The sequence below is a fragment of the Carassius carassius genome, chromosome 27, assembly GCF_963082965.1.
Source record: "Carassius carassius chromosome 27, fCarCar2.1, whole genome shotgun sequence".
Taxonomy (NCBI): domain Eukaryota; kingdom Metazoa; phylum Chordata; class Actinopteri; order Cypriniformes; family Cyprinidae; genus Carassius; species Carassius carassius.
In genome coordinates, this window is record NC_081781.1 from 11187039 (window position 1) to 11206625 (window position 19587).

General features: G+C 36.2%; 1 protein-coding gene across 14 annotated transcripts in view; it reads right to left on the reverse strand.

Annotated features, from left to right (window-relative positions):
- The window catches only part of otofa (otoferlin a), a 70376-nt gene that overhangs the window by 45557 nt on the left and 5232 nt on the right, over window positions 1-19587 (reverse strand). For all 14 annotated transcript variants that reach the window (XM_059512639.1, XM_059512633.1, XM_059512638.1 and 11 more), the window contains exons 2-3: window positions 18530-18588; window positions 6176-6264 (exon numbers count right to left, since the gene is read on the reverse strand). In XM_059512639.1, the coding sequence (XP_059368622.1) occupies window positions 6176-6264; window positions 18530-18588 (148 nt within the window). The remainder of the gene's footprint in view (window positions 1-6175; window positions 6265-18529; window positions 18589-19587) is intronic.

Here is a 19587-nt window from a genome sequence, read left to right on the forward strand (position 1 = left end):
GAAATATATGTTTCTTTTTAAAATAACTATTTTTTCTATTTTCTAAAACGTAATTTATTGCTATGATGACAAAGGCAAAGGTTTCATCCTTTAAAAATCCTTCAGAAATGCTGATTTGGTGCTCAAGAAAATTGTGAATCACACTTGAAAATGGATGTGCTGTTTAATACTTTGTGGAAACTGTAATAGATTTCTCCAGGCTTCTTTGATAAATAGAAAGTCAAATATATCAGCTATCACTTTAAGGAAACCATTTGTAACAATTTAAAAGTAATTACTGTTTTGACTAATTTATTTTGTCCTTGCTGAATAAAAGTATTAATTACTTTAAAGCAACAAAAAATAGCATTCAGGTAAAACATATTATAAGACTACCGATATGACTGAACTTTTATGATTTTACAAGATTATTTTTTTTCCCCCAAGAGCATTATTAATTTATTTGTAGTTAGCAAACAGCCTTTAACAGCATGAAAAAATAATTGGCTGTGTAATCATATGTTAAATTATATACATTTTATTGTTTAATCAACACTGAATACTGTCCGGTCTGTGAATCAGGTAGACATTTTCCGATAAAAAAAAAAAGTTTAATTTCTTTATTACAGCAAGAAAGATGCAATCACTCTCAGCAACACATGCTTTTTATGTAACCACAATGTCTGTCATGAATTTAGAAGCAAACAATTCAGACATAATAAGATCAACAAACACTTGGGCAATAGTGATGTGTCTTTGTTCTGATTGTTAACTCAACTCTCTATAAAAAAAAGTGACAGGCAGCGAAGAAAAGCAATCAGAACCTCTGGACTGCCCAATTAAATGCCACATTAGCTTACACACACACTCTCTCTTGTCTGTTACTGCATCACTGTCACTGTCAGCAAGAGAAAGACAGTTGGGTCTATCCATGTAGTCAGTAAATGTGATGAGAAAACATCAAACCATTTAAACTGCTAACAGTTTTAGCACCTGTCTCTGAGCTACAGCTGTATTCGGATGTGAAATGACACACTCAGCACCATTGTTCATCCAGAGAGACTTGATAAAGGAAAAACGACCATTGTGATTGATATGTGCCCAGTTCAGTGGTGAAATAATGGCTTTTTGACTGTCGGTGAACCGCATGCATCCACGGGTGAATAATTCACTGATCCTGGATCAGGTTCTGGCTCCCGATCAACTTTTCTAAAGACCCCACATACATTATTGATCCTCTGAACGAACAACAGACAATTGACTTTCAACTGTTCCATAATTTACTGCGTCCTGCCTTGTCAAGTCACTAGACTTTTGTTGAAGAGGTCAGAACTGGAGAATTCACAAGCCTTTGACTAACTGTGTGAGGGTTTAGAAATGAACAGCTGTAAGCTAAAATTTCTATCAGTTTGCAATCATTTTATAACTACTGTACATCATGTAACGACCATGTATCAATATAACCATTTTTACTAAGGTACAGTAAAAAGAATGTTTTTTTTCAAGCATTACTCAACCAGCAAATAAATTTCCTACAATATACTTAAACAGATTTGACGTATGACACAGTCAAGTTGATTTCTGATCATCTGTGATATGATCTGTGTTCTAAATGGCAACGAGTCTTGAATCCTTTTTTACTACTTTACTGTTTCTAACATTACCTTTATTGTTATTGTGTAGGCCATAACCAACACTGACATTTACATTTTTACATTTATTCATTTAGCAGGTGCTTTTATCCAAAGCGACTTTCATTTGGGGAATACATCAAGTAATTCATCTTAAAGAGGCAAAAAGACACAGGAAGTGCTCGTAATACCAAGTTTCAATCATTGTTTAAATAAAAATGAGCTAGACAGGGAAAGATTAAAGAAAAGAGAAAAAGAGAAAAAACACTGAGTAAGACAATGAGCCTTCCTTCTACTAAAAACTGAGAAAAAATAGCTCACAGCAGGGATGTATGTATGTAGCACCAAGGAACTGCCGAGCAGGAGTTTTCACTTCATTAGTGAGTAATATAATGAATGGCTGTGTTGGAGCTAGAATTTGACGTTTTTCTGCATATTTGCTGTAGTTGTCATCAGCAGCAGATCCTATTATAGAGCAGGAGTGCTCTCTCTTCCAGTGATATCACTAAATTAAATGCCCGAAAATGCAGCCAAACTTTTGATATACATCCACTGACATAAAACGTTACATTACATTGGACTGAAACTTACTTCTCAACTAACTCCCCACTACTTTTTAAACACAGTAACTATTTTTAATCTACACATACAGTACTTTTGTTAAAAAGTTTGGGGTTTCTGTAAGACATTTAAATGTTTCTCATCTTTGAAAGTCTCTCTTTGCCTTCATTTGATCAAAAATAGAGCAAATTATTATTACAATTTAAAATATAAAGTTTTCAATTTTAAGATATTTTAGATATCTAAGATAAACTGCAGCGCTTTACAACTAGGAAGAGCTAAATAAACTTATCACTGTATCTAAACCAATAACGTTTATTAGATCCTTTACCCACTAAATTACTGAAAGAGTTGTTACCTGTAGCAGAAGAACAACTTCTCAACATCATTAACTCTTCGTTATCTTTAGGTCACAAGACTATGTCTTGTATAAATTCATTCAGAAAATTCCTGTCATTTGCACATAAACTGATCACCACTTATAAGCTACAACTAAATATTATAGAAACTTAATTTCCAGCAAAGTTGCTTTGGAATGATTTGTATCATAGAAATCACTATACGCATAAACTTGAATTGAATTGAATAGATATTTTAAAATACCAGAACAGTCAGGCACAAGAACAGTTTCTTCCCCCAGGCAATCTACCTTATGAACAGTTAAATGTTCCCCACTTATGCTTATGCAATAAAAATGTGCAATATCTTTATATTTTTTGTTACACCTCCATCCTAGTACATCCCTGCATCTTACTCAATCCAATTGTTTATACACTTATTTATTTGCTTAATTTTTTTTTCTTTGTCTGTGTTGTTGTCTCTGTGTACTGGAAGCTTATGTCACTAAAACAAATTCCTTGTATGCGCAAGCATACTTGGCAATAAAGCTCTTTCTGATTCTGATTCTGAAATGTAGCTAATTCCTTTCATGGCAAAGCTGGATTTTCAGCAGTCTTCAGTGCAGTCTTCAGTGTCATATGATCCTTCAGAAATAATTTTAAAGCACAAAAGTGCACGTATCTGAAACAGTAAAGACAGTAAACTGATACAAAAGATTTCTGTCTCTTTTGTGTCATTTGATTTTTTTCTCATATCAGCTTTAATTGCAGGATGGCATCTTGCATTTGCAGGAATCTCCAATGTCACCACCTGGTGGTCAGTTGGTCATGAAACAACAACAGCAATGTTGAATGAATCTTCTCAAGGGCAGGAAACCTTCATCTCTAATGTATAATGACCTTAAAGTCTTGCATAAAGAAGATAGAGTTTCTGAGCTACACATTGGTCTCACACCTGGTGTTTTGTCCCGATCTACTGAGCTTGCAAAGCTCACGGTATCACATGGTGTTTGTCGACATGGTCAGCTAGAGTACGTAAGGCATACGATGGATAGAAATTACACCTGTAAATAACAAACAAATAGCTAATGAGCTGCGTGGTTAACATATGTTATGGTGGCATGTGAATTATTCAGCAGATGCTTTTCTTATACATTGTGATCTATTCACAGGTGTCTTTCAGACCACAATAGGTGTCTTTGAACTCAAAACAATGGGCTGACCATTGCACACCATAATTAAAAGGACTTCATAGTCATGGTAGATTTTTCTACTGACAGCTGTTTATTTACTTAGTCACGTATAGAGGCAGCCAGACTGGTTAAAATGGAACTGACTTAAGCCCCGTTCACAGCAAGAACGATAACTATAAAGATAACTATAAAGATAACTATAAAGATAACGATATTAGCGTCCACACCATCGAACGATATCGTCTGTTTATTCTGAGTGCACGTGCGTCTGCCGCTTTAAATCCTCGAGCTCACTAAAGCAGGATGGATTCTGATTGGATGTCAATGTTTGTATCGTTCATCAGCTGGAAAAAAATCTTTCTGAAAATGATTCCAACGATACCGTTTTTCTATGCCTTTATCGTTATAGTTGTAGTGTGGACTCTGCTATTCTTTAATATTGAGAACGATTTTTAGAACTATATCTTTATAGTTATCTTTATAGTTATCATGCTTGGTGTGAATGGGCCTTTAGACTTTAATAGACATCAGACTGGCTCACAAGCAAGAGCAACAGAGAATCTGTTAACACCTCTGCAGTCTAACATCTCAGCTCAATCTAGAATCTGATGTATTCTAGTGAAACGGCAGGATGTTTACCATATAAACACCCGCATAAACCTACACAGACTGATGCCTGCATCAGCAGGAGTGTCACACTCTTCAGGACACATTGAGTGGAGAACAGCTAGTAATGACTGTCAGCCTATCCTCCACCTCTAGAGGAAGACAGTGGATGGAAACAAGTCACAGCACTCTTTCAGAAAAAAAGCAGTGAGGGAAAAACTTAGAGTGAATACTGACAGGTACAAGTGCAGAAAAAAAAACACTGCACTGCATCCCATCAAGCTTCTAGAAAATACTATAACCAGAACCTATAGGGGGGATCTCTACCCTGTGACCGCTCTCTCATTCATAATATCTCATAAATGTTATAAAGTGTAAATTAGAATGGTGTTTTTACTGCCACTATTCTAAGAAAGAAACTAAAAAAAACATTATATTAATATTAAAACATCTTATTAATTGATTTATAAACATTAAGATAAACATTAAAATCATTGTTTAGAAAATTCTGTACTGTATTTTGCAGTTCTGAGAAATAAAGTCAGATTTGTGAGATATAAACTCTTTATATAAACTCTATATATCTCGCAATTATGATCTTTTTTTATGATTTATTTCTTGCAATTGTGACTTTTTTGTCAGAATTGATATGTTCTCAAAATTGCAAGTTTATATCTCACAATTTTGACTTTAACACACATTTTCTAGTTATTAAAGGGGTCATATGATGCTGCTAAAAAGAACATTATTTTGTGTGCTTGGTGTAATGCAATGTGTTTATGTGGTTTAAGGTAAAAAAAAACATTATTTTCCCACATCGGGACGTAGACATGTGGGGCGTGTTAGAACGAGCCGTTTTAGGAGAGTGTGGTTGACTGTTAACTTTTATAAAAATATCTCTTTGGATTTGAGACTTTAGTCTTTGCAACTTTACAGATCTTCTTTATGCACAGAGCTGGTAACACTCCAAAGAGAAAGTAAAAATTGAAATCACCTTTTGAAATTGAAAAACCTTTAAGTCAGAACAGAGAGATATAAACTTGCAATTTTGAGAATGTGTCAATCTTTTTTACTCCCCTCAGAATTTGACTTTATAACTCGCAATTCTGAGAAAAAAAGTTAGAATTGTGAATTCTAAACTCAGAATTGCAAGAAAAAAAGACTGAATTGCACATTTTTATCATGCAATTCTGAGAAAAAAAAGCCAGAATTGTGTGATGTAAACCCACAACCGTGAGAAAAAAGTCAGAATTGTGAGATTCATTTTTTTTATTCAGTGGCAAAAACAGGCTTCCATAAAGGAGAAATAAACACTTATAATACTATAATAGTTGGTGATACTTTTTTAAAAATACAATAAATGTTTTATGGTGCAAAGCCTGCAGTAGGAATTGTGGCATGTCAAATGTGTCCTCACCCCTGTACTTTAGTCGTCATGTATAATATTATCAAAAAAAAAACATCATAATGTCAACATTGTAAATGGACTGTCAAAACAGCATGATTATGAAAACCAGCATTTGAAAGAGTTCAGCAATTATGAGTTATGAGGTCCATCATGGAAATAACAAAGACTCGCAAAACAAACAAGCCTTAGTTTGTCTAAGAAAATATTTAAATAACAGGTGCTGTGTTGCTGGAGTTTGTTTGGAGACCACAGGTTGAAGCCATGAATGTCAATTACTTGAATTAAATGGAAATGTATTTTGGGCTTTATTTATAGCCTTGGGTCACTCAACATCTTGCTCAGATTTATTATGTCTTGACTAGATTGTATTTTCTAAACCTATACTCTTAAAGAGATGTGTGTCAATAAATCTTCCTTAGATGATCTGATGTTGCATATCAAATTATTGAATTCTTATACCTGTTAGTGAAGACTTTGCTGTAATTAAACACTTGAATCTCCAGCATCTCGTCGCCGTCCACTTGACTCCCGATTGGCCAACGGAATGCCTGGAAAACAAGCCCGACAAAAATCAATCTGTTTAAACAGACTATTGACTTCTCCATGCTAATTATCCACATTATATTGCAATAACAAAATCCAAAAGAGCTCTAGCACCCCACCTCACTATTAGGCTATAATTTCTTATTATATCAAACCAAAACTAGACAGTTATCTGAATCATAAATGGCACTCCAGTAAAACCCTAATCTGAATTAAAAAGGAAGTGTTCTACAGGAAATCATTAACAACACAACAGGAAATCAACAGCTGAATGTTATCGATACTGTGCCATGCTTGGGGACGTAAAGAAGCTTGTTTACGCCAGGTAAAAGTAATTGTGAGATAAAGTTTAAATAACAAATAGTCTTATTATAACATATAAAGGTGCAAATGTGAAATGTTATGCCGTTTTAAAAAGGTATCCAAGGAAAATAATTTAATGCAACTGTTTTTCTCTATCATGACCAAGCTTCAATCTAAATAACACTAGTCACTTACATCTACTTGTTATTAACATGCCAAAATATTTGTGTGAATATTACACTATGACATATACTGAAGGAAAACCCACTTGCATTTCCTTTCAAACTAATTGTTGCAATCTATGACACTGCAGGTGTCTTTTCTGCCTCTAGGGCTCTTAACAGTGGGATGATGCATTAGATCCCAGAACATGGACTCCCATCTGGTACACTGATCTATACAGACAAACGAGTTGCCCTGAGGGATGCTGAGGCATTCTGTTTCACTGCGATTATGGAGAACAGCAGTACTCCACTGCCAGGCTGTGGGACCACAATGTTTCTTGCCAAATAAATCAGTGCAGCGCTGAGACTGGCCAGGATGCTCTGACTATGTGTGGTTAAAAAAGTCACAGAGGTCACATGCAGGTGAATACGGTTGTCACTTCTGTTTAGTCTCAGGCTCAGACGTCACACCCACAGACCGTTGGCTAAACGTCTGATGCATTATGGGACACAAAAGTGGAAACATTTCAGGAGTGTCGAAGTCGTCTACGGATTGGTTGAATTCTACAGGATTTCTGCGAGTCATGTGTGTTGTGTTCTTTAACGTTCCGCCTGGAAACAAAGATGCCATGGCACCAAACTCTCTCATGAAAGAAGAAAGCAGCCGTGTTTACAACTGTGGCTTTGAGCGCTTATCAGAAAAAAACTAAATGCTGGAGTTTGCGGCATAGAATCTTTAAAATAGGTCCGAGAGTTTTACACACCAGTCTGTTATTGTGGTGACATTTCCACGCCTTGAAACGTGATGATGAACGAAACGAACTGTGATTGGTTGTTTGACATGGGCTGGCTTTGGCCAATGAAAGCTGCCATGTATTCCAGGCCTTCAGTCTGAAGGTCTGGCTATGTGAGACTGTTTAATCCTGTTTTGAACAAAGAGTTTGGTTATTTGCAGGATAGACAGATGCATTTAAAAGGCGAATTAAGTCTTGGAAAATTCAAATGATGACGACGTATCTACAGAACATCTCGGTTACGTACAGTACGTAACCCTCGTTCCCTGATGGAGGGAACGGAGACGTTATATCGAACGACATATGGAGTCTCACTTGGGAGGCCAATCATCTCTGAGTTTAAGAGAAAACGCCAATGAAAATTGGCTAGTGGATTTAACATACCTGAGCCACTCCCCGTGCCAACGGGTATAAATAAGGCGACAGGTGCATCCACTCATTAGGTTTTACGCTGAGGAACCGAGAACGTGTCCCGGCAACAGCGACCGGTTCAAGGTTGTGGCATGGGGACATAACGTCTCCGTTCCCTCCATCAGGGAACGAGGGTTACATACGTAACCGAGACTGTCGGTCACTACGAGTTATGTCGAACGACATATGGGGTCCTATGGAAAATGCCACAACCTGAACACCGTCACAACCCTGTGGCGCTGCAATTGTCGGCAAGACGTGGCGTGCCACAAAAGCTACGCTTAAGGTCGTAACCTTCCCAAAGCCCCAGCACAAATTCACTGACCTTGGTACCGAAGGGGCCAAAGGGTGAGTACATCGCTGCTGGAGAAGGCCACGCTGCTGTTCCGCCCACACAAAGTTAGTGGAAGGGATTTCAACCTTCGGTGAAAGATTGCTTCAAATCTTCCCTATTTGTTCTTTCAGCTTGGCAAGACAATGGGGAAGCGAGCCTAGGAACAGGCCGCTACGGAGACCACATCCTACCCGTAGGGAGGTGACATGTGGAGATACTGATATGGACTGACCCAGGGGGCAGTACTACATATGGAAAGGGTCTCTGAGGCAGGTCCTACCTTAGAGTAGGGATGGAACAGCTGCCAGAAGAGACTGACAGAACGGGTCTGTCAAGGGAAGACACGGGTTTGCCAAGAGGAAAACCTGACTGTGGAAGAATACACATATGGGATTACCCATAGGGAATCAAGCCATATGGACACCTAGCCCAGTACAGGTGCTGACCGGAGCTCCGGGCATGCTAACACCAGTACTGGGCCTGGCGACAGACTGCTCCGCCAAGTCTGACCGCCGAGGGTGCTGGAGGATAAGAAAGACGCTCGCATGCCCGTGTTAGGGGGAATGGCGCAGCAAGCGTGACACCCAGCCAGCCCTTCCCGCCAATTACCAGAGAACAGGAAATGACCGCATCCAGAAGTATGCGGACGAAACGGCGTCTTTAAAACGACACGAATCGTCCGTGATTTGCTCTTTTAGGAAATCTGCTCTCTTAGTTGAAGCGCCCAGGGTAATCGCTGAAAGGGACACCACTGTTTGCGCCGTACCGCCAACCAGAACAGCTTCCCGACACACAGCAGATGAATGGCTTTGTGGAGTATAACAGCTTTCATACAACCACTCGGCTCCGAAGCAAAAATCTAATTAGTGGATGCACCTGTCGCCCTATTTATTCCCGTTGGCACGGGGAGTGGCTCAGGTATGTTAAATCCACTAGCCAATTTTCATTGGCGTTTTCTCTTAAACTCAGAGTGAGACCCCATATGTCGTTCGACATAACTCGTAGTGACCGACAGATGTTGATGGCGCTATTAAAAGCTTATAAGAGATGTTTGTTTAACTTCTTCTAGTATTCTGTAAACAAATAATATGGAAAAGACATACAGTACATGTATACGGTACATGACTCATTTGACACATGTAATTACCATTTCAAATAAATTATATTTAATAATAAATGTAAGGAGTTATACAAGACATATTTGTTAAATAATAACTATTATAGAGAAACAGATTTACATTTAAAATTGACTTCTCATGTAATTATCCAGTCTTTAGTGTCATATGCTGACGTGGAACTCAAGAAACATTCCTTTGTATTATTACTGTTATAAATAGTTTTGCTGATTAATATTTTTGTGCAAAATTAGATTTCTTTCAAGGATTCTTTGATAAATAGATAAATAGTTCAAAATATTTTTTTAACATTATAAATGTTTTTTTTGCTTTTGATCAACTGAAGACATTCTTTCTAAAAGGAAAATATTAATTTCAACAGTAATATTTACAGGCATGTGTTTCTCAAAAACTTTGACCAGAGACGCTAGAGAAAAACATGTCTGCAGTAGGTCCAATGCCTATTTCCTTCTCTTTTTTAAAAAGCAAACAGAGAGTAAACCCATAACAAAGAGACGGGGAAACAAATAAAATTTAAGTAAATACAACATAATAAGACCACGAGTTTCATCAGAATGCAGAAATGATTCGATGAACCAGGACAATTGGGTAAAAAATTTGATCTAAAATTGAACTCCTGGTCTAGACGGCTCCTTGACAGTGGATGAAACTGCACCATGTGTACATTTTAACCTCAGAAATATTGTGACATCCAGCTGTGCATACAGACAAACATACAGTATCTTTAAACCATAAAAAAACGCAGTTTTACAACAGCTTGTAAGCAAAAAGTAAGCAAATTAAGCTTTTACAAGGAAATAACATATTTAAGAACGCATTAAAAATGCATCTCTTTCGCCAAGCATTCGAATAATGTATCTCTTAAATTGTGAGTGTAGTTGCATCTGCATTTTTATTCTTTAGCTTGGGTTAAACTAATTTTACTTTGTTGGATCAGCAGCTATGCTAATGATTTTTGTTTCTATTTTGTTTCTATGTTTTGCCACGGGATTTACATCCCGTGGTAACTAGGATTTACACAAGCTCCAGTCTGGATCCAGAACACCCGAGAAGAGATGATGCTGACCCTCAGAGGACCCCAGATGATCCTAACCTTGAATCAACAAACAGAACTAACAATTATTGCTACATGTGTGACTGCATCATATAATTACTATTAATTAATAATATTGATAGTTCATCATCTAGCTGACTACGTCTTGTATTATTATTATTATTTTTATTTTTCTAAAATCCTGTCAAACGTGCACAAACTACTAGCTACTACTAAATATTGTAGAAACATAATTTTCTGTAAAGTTGCTTTGTAATGATTTGTATTGTAAAAAGCGCTATACAAATAAACTTGAATTGAATTGAATTGAAAAAGAATCTAAGTGAAACTTAATGAACAAAAAAAATATTTGTTGAGCTTGGTTGATGACGATGTGATGCTGTTACACAAACACCGATACACACACACAAAAGTGAACTTCTGTCAACAGGACACCCACAGTCTTTAATTCCAAACACATTAGGATCATTTTTCTATTTGAACGTTATGGGTTCTCATCACAGTATGAGCAGTTAATGCGATGAGAGACATGGTTCGCACTAGAGAGTGAGAGATGCGTACCAGATGCAAACACAAGACTACAACTGAACATTTTATAACATTGAAAGGAAAAATGGAAACATGGGAGAAGTCATAAGGCATGCATGGACACTGTGAACTGAAGTAATGTCGAACATGAAAGGCTGCAGGGAGGATGTGTGTGAGATTTACTAGAGGTCTCAAACCACCTCCATTTGCACTCGAGCAGCTGCAGAGTCCACAACACAGCTCTATATGCTAAATCAACAGAGAGGAGTCACTGATGGAGTACTGCAGGAATTGTGCGCTTTGCTTAGCTTCATGGTCTGAGCCAAATACCCACGGGGGAAAGTCTAGCCAAGCGCAATGAGGATTTTTCCTTCAAATCCCTCAGCTTCAGTGTAGCATCTATATTCACTCCCACAGAAGGTGTAAAATATGGAGAAGAATAAACAATAGGAGATGGAGTTGCTCATTAGAAAGAAAGGAATAACTGGCAGTGAGGGCTTATTTTAAACTCACTCACCTCTACAGTCCCCTGTGTACATTTGGCCTTTAGTACATTTATTAGAAAGCTTGAGGTGAGAGGCGGTTCTGAGAGTACGGGGCAAGAATTAAGAAAATGAAGAGTCGAGATAGGGGTCACCTCTTTAACCTGCTTTATGTTCCCTGTGGATCTAATAAAATCTGAAAGCTTTTAGAAAACTGCATAAATGATTGTGCTTCAAACAAATGCATACCATACACAAGCACACCATTGAGAATTAAAAGCATTTTGTGAAATATTCAATCATGTTTAAAATTATCAGATGAGATGTTAAAGCTCAGCACCATTATAAATTAATAGTGATGCAAAACATATTGTAGGATGGTAATTTACTTAAAAGTTCATCTTTAAAAATGCAATAACCCTGTTACATGTAATATTATTGTGATGCTTAATGCATTTTTTTATTTTGTAAAGAGCTTTTTTTTATTTATTTTTTTACATTTATATGTACAAAATAGTTCAACATTTTAACATTGGCCATTTTTTGAGCATTGACCATAACATGAAAATAAGTATTGACATATTGCTATCAGCCAGAATCTCAATATATGTATATGGTGCATCCCTATTAATGAACAACCAAAATATTGTGTGAAAATGTAAACAGCTGTGCATAATTCACTTTGCCACCAATAATTATAGACAATGTTATTACAACAAATCTGTGTCAGGTTGCAACAAACCCTTTACAATAATTAATAATACCCTTACAAATGCTGGTGGCTATGAAGAGAACTGATTAGAAGGAATAACAGTGACTGTACCCATAGATACAAATCAGATGAGGGGTATTTCTCAATTAACTTTGTGGATGATAAGGCTACTGATTAAAAAAATAATTATCTGCAGCTCAGAGATATATTTGTAACAGCATTTGTAAGAAGGCTGCATTAATCAACACAAAGATGTACCGCTAGCTCACAGTTCCCCACCATGACCAATTTACCCAGGAAAAAAAATAAATAAAAATAATTGGACTAAAATAGCATGACACATTCTCACACATAATGTTCTAAGCATAAGCTTCACCGCATTTTGTTATATTCATGGTTAAAACAAGAAATAAACTTCAAATTCAATATATCATCAAAAAAGTTTTTAATTATACAAATTTGCTTGTAAAATGATGTTGTTTTAAGGATGTTTAGATGTTTTTATGGAAAACCATAATTAAGAAAATGACTGCAATGTGTAGAAAATTGCAATGTCTGAAATGGAGTCAGATTATTAGATGATCACTTTCCTTGTTTCTACATAAAACCTTAAAGAAATAAAAATAAAGTTTAGGACAGGTTATGGAATAACCTTGTTTGAAGCATTTTTGTGTCAATGAAAAAAATACTTATCTGCCCATCCTGGTGCCAGCTCAGTGTCTTGTTTGACTGGACTCTATCTCACTGGAGATAACTCCGAGAAATTGAGTACATTCTCAATCTTTCCTCATCTCTCACTCTATTTTTTTCCCCCTGAGATACAATGCAGACTCACACAAACCAGAGAAACATGTTACAAATTGATTTTTCACAGCTTCTAAACCCCATATATTTATATTAAGCGGTGTTTATATTGTGAACAGACTCATTATAAACTATAAATGATAAATCTGTAATGGATAATGTACAGGTAGCTATTCAACAAGTAAATAAATGAATTACATTTTTGTTTGATTATGAGTATTTTATAATTTTACCTGTTTATTATTTAAAATTATTTATTATTTATTAAATTATTATTTCATGTTATAAAAATAAATAATAGTTGCAATATCTTAAATGATCTCTTTCTTGCAAATTTACTACACTATAAAAAATAAAGGTTCTTTATCTATTGTTCCATGAAATCTTTTAACATCCACGGAATCTTCCCATTTCACAAAAGGTTCAGTATAGTGGAAAAGGTTCTAAAATATTCTTTACACTAATAAATGGTTATTTTAAGAACTGTTCACTGAAAGGTTCTTTGGGGAACCCAAAATGGCTCTTGTCTTTCATTGTTAAAAATTCTCTTTAGGAAACTTAGTTTTGGCTTTGGGCAGTCACTACAAGCTATACCATTAATCCAAACAATTCTATATATAAGTAGGTCAGAGGAGAATTTAAGTTACAGTTGAATTAAAAAATCTGAGACTACACTAGAACCAAGTCTGAAGTAGTTAATATGAATCGTCACTGAATATGAATGATTGATCAAACTGCAAAGACCATGACTCCCTTTGAGCTTCGAATAATAATCACAGTAATCAAAAACACACAGAATACTTCACTTAAAAACATGCACCCTGGTTTTATCATCAACCTCAGTCCTATTTTACCTACTTGCATTTAATTTCTCCCACCAATGGATATATATAAGCTGTGAACAGATGATTAAGACATGAGGTGATCTGAGTTTGCAATTCGGCTTTAAGAAATAAGAGCCGCCTCACCATTTAAATGCATGGAGAGTGAATTATTCAATGGCTCACACGCTTTGACATGCCACATCTCCCTCCCCCTCACTTCTTTTTTTCTTTTTGTCTGTGATTCAGATAATGGAAAGATGCAAGAACACTCAACTTTTTCAGTGAAATCAACGTCTTACTATTCAGTACAAAATGTGCACTGGTCCTGACATCAAACCGCATCTCTAATCGGCCTGCTCAGTCAAGCCCCCTGGTGTTTTTCTTTCTAGCTCTCGCTTGCCCTTACACTTTTCCTTCTCCTCCTCTCCTCTCCTACATGTTTATCTCTTTCTCACATACTATATGGTTTAGTCGCTTCTTGCACTTTGAGTTATTTGAGCTTAATTTCTCAGCTCTTATGTTCAGATTTATCTTCCAACCTCTTTAATGTTTCATTCGGCCGCATGAAGACACTTCCTGACATTAATATAGCATGTTAAAGCACTTCTTATTTCAAAATCCCAGTGTGCAGCCAACCCTCAGGAACATTTCAGCTAATTAAGCTGATTAAAAACAGATTGTTTTGATTTACCACAGTAATCTGAAATGACTAAATGTGGCTATGTTTCTACACCATATGGCCTCACAGTGTGTGATTTCTCCTGCAGCACCTCAAACATCTCACCCTCTGCAGACTTCTAGGTGACCTCACTCACTTCTGAGTCACAGCAAGCTCAAATCTTTTCCTTTGCCATTAAATCTCTCAAGCATCATAAGAAATGGAGACATGCATTTACATGCCTGTATGTTGTTTTACAAATTCTAAAGACAGGGGTCAGTATTGTTAGACTTTACCAGAAGCCAGCAGCACTGTAGTATGCATGTATGCAGATTGTGTACTGTATGACAATGACGAAGTTACATGCTAAATGCTAGCCTGTTTTGAACATATTAAAAAAATCACCAGAACTTTTGTTCTTTTATTTGTCTAAAAACACCTTCCTACAAGAATATTTTACATCAGTGGTTCTCAACTGGCACACAAAATTGTTGTGATTGGATGACAGATACCAGAGAAAAACAATGCTAAAGCAAATAAATAATTAAAATGCAACTAATCATACATGTGCACAGATGGCATAGAAAAACAAATTAGCTCATTTACCTTTAAAAATGAAGACAATCAGAACCAGTTGAGAATCACTGCTCTCCTGCTCAATAAATTCAGTTCAAAGGTGGACTTTAAAACAACAAATTAATTTGCCATCTTTTCATTAGTGATCTAAACTGAAGGATTACCATTTCTGTGCACAACATTTCTTCATGCTCCAAATTAAAAACACAGCATCTAATGTGAAATGTCAAGATTTCACATTTCAGAGAAATGTCAGCGTGAAGCATGTAGTTTAAAACTATTGGAAAGCTGAACAGAAAGAATAATTAGACTGACAAAAGAAAGAGATTGGTGCAATTTAGTGCTTCATTGCGCCATTTGGGAGAATGATCATATTAGATGAGATCTGCTGGTCATGATGAGACAATTCCCCATCAGCATAATGAGAAAGCAACTCTTATTTCTTCATCGAGACACTGATGCAGTGTGATAGGCATAGCAAAGTTTTGTGGTGGGGGCTAGCTTTGCATGTTTCAGCAATAACAAGCTCCAGCAGAGAGTGTTTGATTATACAGTTAAATGCATACAAAGAGCAGCAGTAGTGCTATAATAGCATCTTTATTATCTTTTGCAGGGACATTTTTAAACAAAAAAGAATTTAGGGACAAGCATTACTTTTTTAACCTACTTTTATTGCTTTTGGTTATATGATGAATTCCTGTGCAACTATGTCATCACTTCGTGTATTCACTCATTAGCATTCACAGAAAATGCATTTCACAAGGCCCATATTTTAGTCCTGGTACAGGCCTACAGTGTTTCCCAACTTTTATTGTTTTATGCACCCCCACAGCCCCATTAGTGAAGTTCAAGTACCCTTTCTCAGAAACAAAACCAGAAATATGTTCCTTCACTCATATTAAAAAAGTTTGAAGAAACATTAACTATTAAATGAAAAATAATTGACACTGTGAAAGAAAAACGACTCACCACACAGCTTTTTCTGTATTTAATAAAACTTCTGAGCTTGTTTGTCTTCTACAAGGACCAATCCCAGAGAAACTTTCTCTGAAAGACCTAACAGCACATTTATTTATAAATTAAATCCAGATGGCATGTTTATACCATCTACCAGCAAGTCAAATCAATTCCATGTTCGGTGGAATAAATAGCATAGAAGCTCATGATAGAAATGCTATTCTATCAGTCCCTCTCTTTTTCTTTTTCTTTTGCCATTAAACTGCTAAAATACAAGCAATAGAATCTGTACATGTCCAAACTGGATATTCTACCCACTGAGGTTTCATTAACCACAAGAAAAGCCTTAAACAGGACGAGTGCCAAACGTTCACATCAGCTGCTGTTAACAACAGTCATGCTGGACTCCTGCAGATAAAATCAATATTTTAAAGACAGGCACTCCTGCAGAGCTTATGTAAAGGAGGGCGATTTTGCACATAGCTGCAGCAAACATCTGCTTTGAACCTTGTCTGTCCATCACAGTCAACGTCAGGTTGTAGGCCAAAAGCAGTGTGGAGCATCACTGCAATAATAAGCCACACAGCATTGAGAAGTGTTTAGATGTTATTTATATTACATTAATAAGGGACCAAAGACTGTGTGGAGAAAATGCAGCATTTTACTATGAGAGCAAGCCATATCTGGTTAAACTGTGTACATATTATGTATGTTTTGTCTTTTCCAGCGTCTGTGAGCTTGTTGAAGATAAAATTATAATTGCTCATGCATAAACAATATCTGAGTCCATTTTGATTCAAATTAACAGTCTATTTGAGAGTGTACAATGAGTACAGCTGGCTAGAGTCCTGAAAGGTCTACTCAGCTGCAAATAGCACGATTAGAAAACAAGGATTAAAACTGCTGTTTGCTTGTACTGAGATAGTAAGACTGAGAAAACAAGTGATGGGATACATGACAGAATGAGAGAAGCAGAATTTCACAACAAGTATGTTAGTAGAGATGTAGGGAAAATTCGCTTAAAAAAAGAGTAATCATTTACTCACCCTCATTTTTGTTTCATGAGACTTTAATTTACCTTTAATATATATACTGTATATTAATGAAACCTGACTTCTGTCCTAGCATTTAAAGTCCACAAAACCAAAACTTTAATGCATAAAAACGTACAAAAAAACAACAACATTGCATTAAGCAATAGATCTGGAATGACATGAGGGTGGGTAACAATTTTCAATTTTGGGTGAACTATCCCTTTTAACCTGTGTACGAATGTGCATACAATACTTCTTGCTATAAAGTAAACAAAAAACAGAATGTCACATTAGTAGACTATGATATACTATGAACGTATGGGAATTTAGATTTATTGATTTAGTTCTTGGTTTACTGAAGGAATTGAGGAAAATGGGTAAAAGCAAAACATCAATCATAAGTGGCGAGTGGGTTCAGTAGATTTAAAGTGTGTAACAGTCCTCTACAACCACCCAGTAATGATTAAACTATTACCACAAATCTATGAGTGAGAGATTGAAAGGAAACGAATAGGCTGGAGTTCAACCAGAAAGGTCATGGGGCTTACATGGAAGCAACATAAAAACTAATAATGTTTCCTGGCCCCTTAGCAGAATGTTTTTTTTAACTTTATTCTTCCACATTTAAATAATCTCAAATAATTATTATTTTTGTTTTGTTTATTGCTTTACTCACTATGAGTCACTCTCCCTTCTTATCTTACTGTACACACAGTGGAAACACCGCCTTCTCTATTAGACAAAAGACCAATCAGCAAGAAAGGAAGCAGCACTTGGTTTTTTAAATAGAATCAAAAGAGCATTTTCGTAATGCTTGCTGTTTGCAGCACTGGAAAAAATCAACAACCCCCTCCAAAGGTGAGACGAGACTAACACTAGTGTGGGAGTCCCCATCACGACTGACAGCAAAACATAATTTAATTTCTGCTTACTATGAGGATAAATAAATATAAATTTATTAACAGCAAGTTACTATTAATGAAAATAAAAATATCTTTATTAGTACAAGATCAGAAAATATTTGTGGGGACACACACACATCCTCAAGTCATATTTACATTATTATTTACAGTATGACTGAGAAAGTAACAAAGCTTTTCTTGCTATTAACCGATCAAATAAAACCTAAGTATGAGACTTGGACCTGCAGGGACATTTTGGAGTAAAGAAAGCGATCATTCGAAGAACTGTATTATCCTTATAGAAATTTGTCTGGTTTACCCACAAGCTTATAGCCACTTCATACTGCTGCGTTGCTTGCCAGAGGGTCTGTGCAAATAGCATTAATACGATTCAGTGGGGCTAAATGTGATGTGTTTGGTCACGGTTGAATGGGTTGATTGTTTGAGTGTTTCCTTCACCACATGCTCTCTCGGGGAGAGATAAATCAAATTTGTAGCATATATATATATTTCAACGCACTGAAGTCCACTGTGTTAATGTCACGCTTGAACATTCTTGAGTTAGTAGCTGGAGAGATAGCAGGGGAAAATACTGACCTGCTCAAACCGAGCTTCATCCTCGCAGTTTTCAAGCACCCGGGAGAAAAAGGAGAGACCTGCATGGAGAAAAAAAAAGTTAAAGGTCAATATGGAGCATAGCATCAAAGCAGCGTTATATATAAAAAACACTGTGTAATATAATAAAGACTAAATGTCAAATATTATAAATCTGTGTGTGTGTGTGTGTGTGTGTGTGTGTGTGTGTGTGTGTGTGTGTGTGTGTGTGTGTGTGAGAGAGTATATATATATATATATATATATATATATATATATATATATATATATACATACATACATACATATACTCACTTTAGTCACTGAACTCACTTTATTAGGCACACCTATTCAATTGCTTGGTAACACAAATCGCTAATCAGCCAATCACATGGCAGCAACTATAGACGTGGTGAAGACGACTTGCTGAAGTTCAAACCGAGCATCAGAATGAGTAGGAAAGGGGATTTAAGTGACTCTGAACGTGGAATGTTTGTTGGTGCCAGACGAGCTGGTCTGAGTATTTCAAAAACTGCTGATCTACTGGGATTTTCACGCACAACAATTTCTATGATAGAAAGGCAATACTAACTCAAGTAACCACTTGTTATAACCAAGGTATGCAGAATACCATCTCTGAACTCCTGTCAGTAAGAACAGGAAACGGAGGCAATTCGCACAGGCTCATCAAAATTGGACAATAGAAGATTGAAAATACACTGTCTGATGAGTCTCAATATCTGCTGCGACATTCAGATGGTAGGCTTAGAATTTGGCGGAAAGAACATGAAAGCATGGATCCATCCTGACTTGTCTCAATGGTATAGTATTAGTATGGTGTTCCTAAAAATCCTTTAGGTGAGTGTATATATATATATATATATATATATATATATATATATATATATATATATGCAACAAAGTAAAACAATGAAGTGTGAAACTGATTTATAGAAGGGTGGGGTATAGATATTAAGGAAAGCAAGAAACTCATTTTTAACCCCTTGCACTGTCTCTGACCAAGAGACCTTACTAATACAGAACAGTGCTTGTTGTTTGTT